This window comes from Muscardinus avellanarius (genome assembly GCF_963383645.1).
Source record: "Muscardinus avellanarius genome assembly, chromosome: 18".
NCBI classification, from domain to species: domain Eukaryota; kingdom Metazoa; phylum Chordata; class Mammalia; order Rodentia; family Gliridae; genus Muscardinus; species Muscardinus avellanarius.
In genome coordinates, this window is record NC_137804.1 from 41312501 (window position 1) to 41322397 (window position 9897).

General features: G+C 58.4%; 2 protein-coding genes across 2 annotated transcripts; one reads left to right on the plus strand and one right to left on the minus strand.

The window, feature by feature from the left end:
- Positions 1-3193: 3193 nt before the first annotated feature.
- Positions 3194-5889, plus strand: B3GNT3 (UDP-GlcNAc:betaGal beta-1,3-N-acetylglucosaminyltransferase 3; the record flags this gene model as incomplete). Its single annotated transcript, XM_080715430.1, has 2 exons — positions 3194-3757; positions 5338-5889. The coding sequence occupies 2 exons, from the start codon at positions 3194-3196 to the stop codon at positions 5887-5889; spliced, it is 1116 nt and encodes a 371-aa protein (XP_080571556.1).
- Positions 5890-6190: 301 nt separating this feature from the next.
- Positions 6191-7367, minus strand: INSL3 (insulin like 3; the record flags this gene model as incomplete). Its single annotated transcript, XM_080715431.1, has 2 exons — positions 6191-6402; positions 7187-7367. The coding sequence occupies 2 exons, from the start codon at positions 7365-7367 to the stop codon at positions 6191-6193; spliced, it is 393 nt and encodes a 130-aa protein (XP_080571557.1).
- Positions 7368-9897: the final 2530 nt, after the last annotated feature.

Below are 9897 nucleotides of genomic sequence, written 5' to 3' on the forward strand. Positions count from 1 at the left end.
CGTGTGCCGTAAGATCCAGTATCTCTCTGCCGTCTTGGCTGAGTCCCCGCACGACTGGACCCAGGCGCTTCGCACACGCGCCAGGCTCGGCCTCAGCCGGGCGCTGCCGGGCCACACAGGAGCACTCACCATATACATCATGACCGGTCACCTAGAAAACAGGCAGGAAAGGAAGGAGGGAGTGAGGGAGGGAGGAAAGGAAGGAAGAAAAAAGAAAAGAGCCCATCAAGACAGAGGCTCCATCGTCCCAGGACTTGGGAAACTGAGATAGGAAGCTTGCAGGTTCAAGGTCAGACTCAACAACTTAATGAGGCCCTCAGCAACTTAGTGAGACTGCTTCAAAACTAAAAAAAAGTAACACACACACACACACACACACACACAATTTGGACCTTTATTGAACCTGTACAGGCTTTCTTTTATGAGGACTCCCTTAAATAATATAGAGTAACAACTATGTTTACAACATATACACATTATCAGGTTTCTGAGGTCACCCAGAGGCCATTCATAGGCCTGTGGGAAGATCGCACAGGTCCTGGGCAAACAATATGCCACCTTTTTTTTTTTTTTTTTTTCTCTGCAGTACTGGGGATGGAACCCAGAGGCATTCTACCTCCGAGCTACACCCCCAGCCCTATTATTTTATTCCTTTTTTTTTTTTTTTCTTTTTTGCAGTACTGGAGATGGAACCCAGGAGCATGTTACCTCTGAGCTAACCCCCAGCCTTATTTTTTTTATTCTTTATTTTGAAACCGGGTCTCACTGAGTTGCGGAGGGCCTCGCTAAGTAGCCGAGGCTGTCCGCGAACCCAAATCCTCCTGTCTCAGCCTCCCGAATGCTGGGATGACAAGCGTGCGCCACCACGCCCGGCCTCTATTATTTATTTTTGAAACAGGGTCTCGCTAAGTTGCAAAGGGCCTTGCTAAGTAGCTGAGGCTGGCTGTGAACATGTGATTCTCGTGTCTCAGCCTCCCAAATACTGAGATTACAAGCATGTGCCACCAGGCCCGGCTAGTATACCACGCACGTTCTTGGAGGGCCTTGAGCACAGGGGCTGGGGTGCGTGTGGGTGGGGGTGAGTCTGGGCGTCTCTGGGGATGTGGAGGGCGGCTGTGTTCATACATTGCAGCTGCTGGACCTCCTGCAAGTCCAGAGGGTCTTAGCCTCAGGGCGCTCATCCTGCGCATGCGCCCTTTAGCTGTGTCACGCATGCGCGGTGGCTGTGACTATCCAGCCCTTTAACTCATCGGGAGGACCAGGAGTCAAGGATTCTCCACCTGTGAGCCTGCCTGGGATGGCTCCTTATGTCTGTGTAATTAATTAATTAATTAATTAGGTACTTGGGGTTTGAACGCAAGGGCACTCCAACTTCGAGCTACACCCTCAGCCCTATTTTGTATTCTTTATTTTGAAACAAGGTTTCACTGAGTTGCGGAGGGCCTCGCTAAGTAGCTGAGGCCGTCCGTGAACCGCAGTTCTCCTGCCTCAGCCTCCCAAATGCTGGGATGACAAGCGTGCGCCACCACGCCTGGCTCTCCAGCCCTATTTTATTATTTTATTTGGAAACAAGTTCTCACTAAGACCCTCTGCAGCCCCGCCCACAGCACAAGGCGGCCCTGCCCGTGGCCCCGCCCACTCTGGAGGCCCCGCCCCCTCTCTCATAAGTGGCCCCACCCACTGTGGCTCCCGGCCACGCCCGCCCGTTCCCCTCTTCTGTAAAATCTTTATGGTCGACGGCAGGGCCCGGCCAGGGCCATAACCTTGAGTCGGTTTCCGTCCCAACCCAGGGCTGGAGGACGGCCGCCCCGGGGGCCATGAGGTCGTCCATTCCGCTGTCCAGCGAGGCCACCATAAGCCCAGAAGGTCGGGGTCTAGAGAGCGCTGGAGAAGGGAGCCCGCGGAGGCTCGCCCCGCGCACCTCTCCATCTTTATAATATCCGTATATTTTATAGCGCCTCCAGCGTTACGGTGTCTGTGTGCAGAAGTCCGCGTGTGCACACTGGGGATTGAACCCAGGGGCGTTAGGCCGCCGAGCTATGCCCGCTCTGCGAGCGTGTGTGTGTGTGTGTGTGTGTGTGTATGCGTGTGTGTGTCTTTTATTTATACAGCCCCCTGCCTCCTCCATGTGTCTGCCTCATGCTGGGTGAGACCAGAACCCCTCAGCTGCCCCCCACCCAATCTGGAGGAGACAAAGCCGGGCGCAGACACCTCCAGGGAACCTGGACTGGGCCAGAGGGCGACAGGGACCAGAGACGCTGATCCGCCAGCCGGGGCCCTTACTAAGGAGGGATGGGGGCTTCCTGGAGAATGGGCCATCTGAGAGGGGGTTCAGGGACTGACACGAGTTTGTCAAACACACATGCGAGGCCTGAAGGAGCCAGAGGCCAGGTTCAGGTTAGAAGACTTACTCCAGATGGGAAGAATGGGTGAGGGCTGTAGGCAGGAGCCCTGAGCTTCCTAGTGGGCAGGAGAAAAGGGAAGCAGGAGGGATCTCAGCAGCTCGCAGCCGATAAAACAGCTCCTGGCTTCTGTCAGGGAGGAGGTTGGGCCTCCTCAGGTGGAAATTTAAGGCCCAGATTGGGGAGGGGGTTTCGGGCACGATGAGGCTGGGGGCTGCTGAGGCATCGCCATTTCCTGGTTCTCCCTGTAAAATGAGGTGCATATGCCTGTAACCCCAGCACTGGGGAGGCTGAGACAGGATGACTGCAGGTTTGAGGCCAGCCTCAGCAACTTAGCCAGACCAGACCTTATTTCAAAATAAGACATAAAAGGGCTGGGGGTGTAGCTTGGAGGTAGAATGCTCCTGGCTTCCATCCCCAGCAACCAAAAGAGAAGACAAGACTTGGTCCAGCCACTTCACCCCCACGCTGGGCTTTGTTCCCGGTGGGTGCCCGCCTGGCCTGGGGGGAGTCCCAGGGTCCCTCCCCAGCATGGTAAAAAGCGAAAATAATCACCCAGCAGGGCCTGTCAGCGCCGACCCGGCCGCCGAAGGGGACCTTGCCAGAGTGGACGGAGGAGCCGGCCGGCGTCGTGCCAACCTGAGCAACCGGCCGGGAACCACCAGGTGCTGGGGACGGGGAAGGGGGCCCAGGGCAATCTCTGGGCCCACCGACAGGTTTCCTCTAGCGCCCTTCTCCACAGGAGCCATTGAGGGGTCCCTGCGGCGGCCCCGGGGCCTGGGCCGGCCAGGATGAAGTGTCCCCGGCCCCTGCGGCCCCGCGTGGGCCTGGCTGCGGCCGCGGTCATCTTGGCATTCGGCCTCCTCCTGCGCCTGCACGTGTCCCCGCCGCGCCCCGACGGGGGCCCCGAGGAGCCCCCGCGCCGGCCCCGCGCCCCGGGCCCGCGCAGCCCCCCGCCCGCGCCCCGCTGCGCCCCCAACGCCTCGGTGGCCGCGCACCCCGACTTCGCAGGGCAGCCGCGCCAGGTGCGCGACTTCTTGCTGTACAGACACTGCCGCGCCTTCCCGCTGCTGCAGGAGCCCGCGCCCGACAAGTGCGCAGAGCCGCCCTTCCTGCTGCTGGTCATCAAGTCCGCGCCCGCCAACTACGAGCGCCGCGACCTCGTGCGCCGCACCTGGGGCCGCGAGCGCCGCGTGCGGGGCGCCCCCCTGCGCCGCCTCTTCCTCGTGGGCAGCGCCCCGCGGCCGCTCGAGGCGCCCAAGGTGGACCGGCTGCTGGAGCTGGAGGCGCGCGCGCACGGCGACATCCTGCAGTGGGCCTTCCACGACACCTTCTTCAACCTCACCCTCAAGCAGGTGGGCCCCGCGGGGATGGGGGACCTGCGCCCCACACGGGGCGGCCCCCTGGGGAAGTGCCTTGGCGCCTCTCTGTCTGGTTCTCTTCACCTGCAAAAGGACCTGCAAAGGAGATGCTCGAGCTCCCCCCTGCGGGTGACAGAGACCTGATCAGTGCGGCTCCCGGGGCTGGCGGTGCCCCTCAGTGGTTAGCGGTGGCCCAGCAGGTGTCAGACCCTGGCTTCCATCCCCCACCCCCACCCCCGGGCTGTCGGTGGCCCAGGCCTGTAATCCCAGTACTACTTGGGAGGCTGAGACAAGAAGGTTGCAGTGTCCAGGACAGCCCCGGCAGTGTAGGGAGACAAGACCCAGTTTCAAAACAAAAAGTAAAATAATAATAATAATATTAATAATAATAACAACAACAACAACAACAGTAATAATAAAGAGCCGGGCGTGGGGGCGCACGCTTATAATCCAAATGCTCGTAATCCCAGCACTTGGGAGGCTGAACCAGGAGGATGTTGGTTCCCAGCCAGCTTCAGCTACTTAGGCCCTTTGCAATTCAGTGAAACTCTGTTTCAAAATAAAGAATTAAAAAGCCAGGGTGGTGGCTCACGCTTGTAATCCCAGCATTAGGGAGGCTGAGACGGGAGGATCATGGTTCGCGGACAGCCTCAGCTACTTAGTGAGGCCCTCTGCAACTGAGGGAGACCCGGTTTCAAATAAAAGAATAAAAAATAGGGCAGGGGGTGTAGCTCGGAGGTTGAATGACCCTGGGCTCCATCCCCAGACCCGCAAAAAAAAAAAAAAAAAAAGAATAAAGATTAGGGCTGGGGGCTGGGTGTGGTGATGCACGCTTATAATCCCAGTACTTGGGAGGCTGAGATAGGAGGATTGCGGTTCACAGACAGCCTCAGCTACTTAGTGAGGTTCTTTGCAACTCAGTAAGATGTGGTTTCAAAATAAAGAGTAAAAAATAGGGCTGAGGGTGTAGCTTGGAGATAGAATGGCCCTGGGTCCCACCCCCAGTACCGCAAATAAGTAAGTAATTAAAAAAAAAATAAGGCTGGAGTATAGTTCAGAATGCCCTTGGGGTCAATTCCTGGTGTCTGTCTGTCTGTCTGTCTGTCTGTCTCTCTCTCTCTCTCTCTCTCTCTCTCTCTCACACACACACACACACACACACACACACACACACACACGACAGGGCCACCCAAGAGTCCTAATAAGGACCACAGATCCCAAGCGCTTTGTGACATCTTGCCAACACCTCTCCTGGGACCCCAGGGCTGTTGCTGCCCTTTTTTTTTTTTTTTTTTTTTTTTTTTTTTTTTTTTTTTTTTTTTTTTCTTGCAGGTCTGGGGATGGAGCCCAGGGGCATTTGACCTCCGAGCTACACGCCCTGCCCTATTTTTTATTCTTCTGTTTGGAACAGGGCCTCAGTGAGGCTGTGCGCCAAGCGCGGCCCTCGGGTCTCAGCCCCCCGCCTGCAGGGGTCACGAGCGGGGCCCCGACGCCGGCTCCGGTGGGGTGGGGGGCTCTAGCCGGGGACCTGGGTGCCCCAGCCCGGGCCTGAGCTCTGCCGCCCCCCGCCCCAGGTCCTCTTTCTCCAGTGGCAGAAGACGCAGTGCCCCAACGCCAGCTTCGTGCTGAACGGCGACGACGACGTGTTCGCGCACACCGACAACATGGTGGCCTACCTGCAGGACCAGGACCCCGACCGCCACCTGTTCGTGGGCCACCTGATCCAGAACGTGGGCCCCGTGCGCCGCGCCTGGAGCAAGTACTACGTGCCGCCGCTGGTGATGGCGGAGCCGCGCTACCCGCCCTACTGCAGCGGCGGCGGCCTCCTGCTGTCCCGCTTCACGGCCGCCGCGCTGCGCCGCGCCGCCCCGCGCCTCGACCTCTTCCCCATCGACGACGTGTTCCTGGGCATGTGCCTGCAGCGCGCGGGGCTGCGGCCCGGCCGCCATGCCGGCGTGCGCCTGGTCGGCCTGCGCTCGCCCAGCCGCCGCCAGTCGTCCTTCGACCCCTGCTTCTACCGCGAGCTGCTGCTGGTGCACCGCTTCGTGCCCTACGAGCAGCTGCTCATGTGGGACGCGCTCGGCCGGACCGGGGCGCCCTGCGGCCGCCAGGCCCGGGTCAACTGAGGCCGGGCGTCGGGGCGGACGCAGGCGGAAATTAGGTCTTTTTCTAGGAAAAAGAAAAAAAAAAAGAAAAAGAAAGAAAAAACACGCACAGAGCTGCTTTGGGTGATTTATTTGCGGTGGGCGGCTCCCCGGGGGAGGGTCCGGCATCCCTGCAACGCCCTGGATTCTCCCAGCCCCTGCGGCAGGACGCCGGCCCGGGAAGGCGGCGGGCGCCCCATCCGCAGAGGCGAGTGGTACCCAGGGGGCCCCCTGGTGCTCTGCCTCCGGGCCTGGGGCTCCCCGGCCGCGCGCCCCGGGAAGGTCAGTGCGGACAGAGGATCTTGAGGTCCTGGGGGGTGCAGCCGCTCAGGCAGCAGCGCTGCGCGGGGTTGCGCGGAGCCCCCCGGCGGCGGCGGCGGCGGCGGCGCGGCGCCCCGGGCCAGGGCTGCGGGGCCGGGAGGAGCGCGTGGTCCCCGTCGGCGGCCGCCGGCCCAAGGAGGAGATGTCCGGCCTCCAGCCAGCGCAGCAGCTCACCTGCGGACAGAGCAGAGCTCAGCAGGAACAGAGCCCGGGACTCCTCCCCCACAGCGTGCATGCGCACCAGGGAGCACTCCTGAGCACTCCTGAGCGCTCACTGCCTACCAAGGCCTGTCCAGTTTCCTTATCCACTCTCAGCTCGGGCCGCAGGGGTCCTTGGAGCTGCAGAGGTGCAGCCCCCCACCCCACCCGAGGGCTCAGCGGCCTGGGAAGCACCCGGCATGGACCGGGGACTCCTCAAAGGCAGGGACTTGTATGTATTCACACAAGTGCAGGAAGTGGGCGCGCACACACACACACACACACACGCACACACGCACGCACGCAGGCACTTGCAGTCCCTCCTCCCCACGCAGGCCCGTAATGTCAGGAGAATAGCAGGTTCGGGGCCAGCCTCAGCAGAGTTCAATACACTGTACAAAAAAAAATAATAATAATAATGCAGAAATTTATGAAGATCACACGTGGTCACTTAAGCCAGTGCACACGTGTAATCCCAGACCTTGGGAGGCTGAGACAGGAGGATCGGCGGATTGTGACCAGCCTCGGCTACTTAGGCCCTCCAAAACTTAATAAAATAATTGGGCTGGGGATGTAGCTCAGAGGTAGAATGCCCTTGGGCTCAGTCCCCAGTGCTGGGAAAAAAAAAAAAAAAGGTTGAAATTTTAAATAAAGATCTGGAAGGTTCTGCCTGTTTTGCACAGGGCTGCTCCAGGTGCCTGCCTGTCTCTGGTGTCACACGCATCCAGGCGCACCTGCCGGCCCCCCGGCCCCCACTCACGGTCGCCGGCCTTGGGCTCGCCGGCGGCGGGGGACCAGCGCGGGCCCCCGCAGGCGCGCACCAGCTCGCGCAGGAAGCGGCGGCCGCACAGCCTCTCTCCGGGCGCGGGGCCGGCGGGGCGCGGGGCGGGCGCCAGCGCGGGGCCCAGCAGCAGCAGCGCCCAGGCCGCGCGGGGGTCCATGGCGCAGCCCGGCGCCGCCCCGGGCTCCGCTTATAGGCGCCGCCGCGCGGGAGGGCCGGTCCCTGGACCCCCAGGTCAAGGGTGGGGTCAGGGCTCGCCCCCCCATCCATCCCCCAAGCGGGGTGCGCAACCGTGCTGCTGCTGCGGACTGAACCGGCTGCCTGCCTTGAGCTACACACCCGGCCTTTTATGTTTTATTGTATGTTTGTATGTATGTATGTATGTATGTATGGTTTATTTATTTTTTATTTATGTTTATTTCTTTATTTAGGTACTGGAATTGAACCCAGGGAAATTCAACTTACAAGCTACACCCCAGCCATACACACACACACACACACACACACACACACACACACGTATTTATATGTGTATTATATATATACACATACATATATATGTATGTGTATATATATATGTATATATATGTGTGTTTGTGTATATATATATTTTTTGTTTTTATTTATTTATTTTTTGTTTTTTTAGCCGGGTGTAGTGGCGCATGCTTGTAATCCCAGCATTTGGGAGGCTGAGACTGGAGGATCGCAGTTCGCAGACAGCCTCAGCTACTTAGTGAGGCCCTCCGCAACTCAGTGAGACCCTGTTTCAAAATATAGAGAATAAAACAATAGGGCAGGGGGTGTAGCTCGGAGGTAGCATGCCCCTGGGTTCCATCCCAGTTCCAGTACAGCAGAACGAGAGAGAGAGAGAGAGAGAGAGAGAGAGGAGAGAACTGAAAAATAACAGTGTAGTTCAGTGGTTAGCACTTGTCTCTCCTGTGCCAGGCCCTGGGTTCCATCCCCAGTGGAGAAAAAAAGAAAAAAACAGTGGTGGTGCACGCCTGTGAGCATAGTACTTGGGAGGCTGAGACAGGAGGATCACAGGTTCACAGCCAGCCTCAGCTACTTGGTGAGGCCCATTGCAACTTAGTGAGTGAAACCCTGTTTTAAAATATAAAGAATAAAAAATAGGGCTAGGGGTGTAGCCCAGAGGTGGAATGTCTCTGGGCTCAATCCTTGACAGAGAGAGAGAGAGAGAGAGAGAGAGAGAGAGAGAGAGGAGAATAAAAATATGGCTACTGTAGCTGGGCGTGGTGGCGCACGCTTGTAATCCACGCACTTGGGAGGCTGAGACAGGAGGATCGCACGGGTTAGAAGCCAAACTCAGCTACTTAGTGAGGCTCTCGGCAACTTAGTGAGACCCTGTTTCCAAATAAAATAGAAAAATAGGTCTGGGAGTAAAGCTCAGAGGTAGAAAGCCCCTGGGTTCCACCCCCAGTACCACCAAAAAAATAAAAAATAGGGCTACAGGTGTAGCTCAGAGGTAGAAGGCCCCTGGGTTTGATTCCCAGTTCTGAATAAATAAACAAACAAACAGAAAGGGAGGAAGGAAAGGAGAGAGAAGGACAGGGGCCCCTGATGGTGGGGAGGGTCTTCTGAGGACCTCTGTCTCTTATACTGTGCCAGTTAGGAATTCAAAGGTGGGAGGGGGCCCAGAGCCAGCCCGCTCCGCCCGCCACGCCAGGGCCTCGCGGGCGAAGGGCGCTCATGAGGCCCGGCTGGAGCCCCGCGCCCCTGGGCCCCCTCGGCCGCCCCTCTCTCCCGCTTCTCCGTCTCTCCAGATCTCTCCAGCAGTCCCGAGGCGGCCCACAGGCGGAGCCGGCCCCAGCCGATGGGGGGGCTTGCCTCCCCAGATCCAGCCTTGCCCTCTGACCCCACCCCCCCCACCCCCCCCACCCCCCCGGGCGGGCTGTTCCTTCCACCCGCCAGGACCCTTAATCAGCTCCCGGGGGCAGAGCCAAGGCCGCCAGCTGGGGCTGGAGGGAGGGGGCGTCCTCCAGGGTGCCAGAAGGCTGCTCCCAGCCCCCAGCCCAACCCCAGCGCCCAAGGCCTGCCGCAGCTGGCCCAGCCTGCAACCCTCTCGCCTCCCAGAGCCAACAATCCTCCTTCTCTGTGGTACCAGGGATGGAAACTGGGGGCCTCCAAGCTACACCCCCAGCCCGATTTCCTTCCTTCCTTCCTTCCTTCCTCTTTCTTTCTTTCTTTCTTTCTTTCTTTCTTTCTTTCTTTCTTTCTTTCTTTCTTTCATTTGTAGTACCAGGGATTGCACTCAGGGGCATTCTACCTCTGAGCTATACCCCCAACCCAATTTTTTATTCTATTTGAAAAAGGGGAGCTGTTGTTAGCCTGTCGTGATGGTGCAGGCTGAGACAGGAGGATGGCGCAGGTTCGAAGCCAGCCTCAGCTACTGAGTGAGGCTCTCAGCAACTTAGTGAGAGCCTGTTTCCAAATAAAATATAAAATAGGTCTGGGAGTGTAGCCCAGAGGTAGAAAGCCCCTGGGTTCTACCCCCAGTACCACCAAAAAAAAAAAAGGTTTCACTGGGTTGCAGGAACCTCACTAAGTAGCTGAGGCTGTCCACGAACCGCGATCCTCCGGTCTCAGCCTCCAGAATGCTGGGATTACGAGCGTGCGCCACCACGTCCGGCTCCAAGCCCTATTTTTTATTCTTTATTTTTAAATTTCTTATT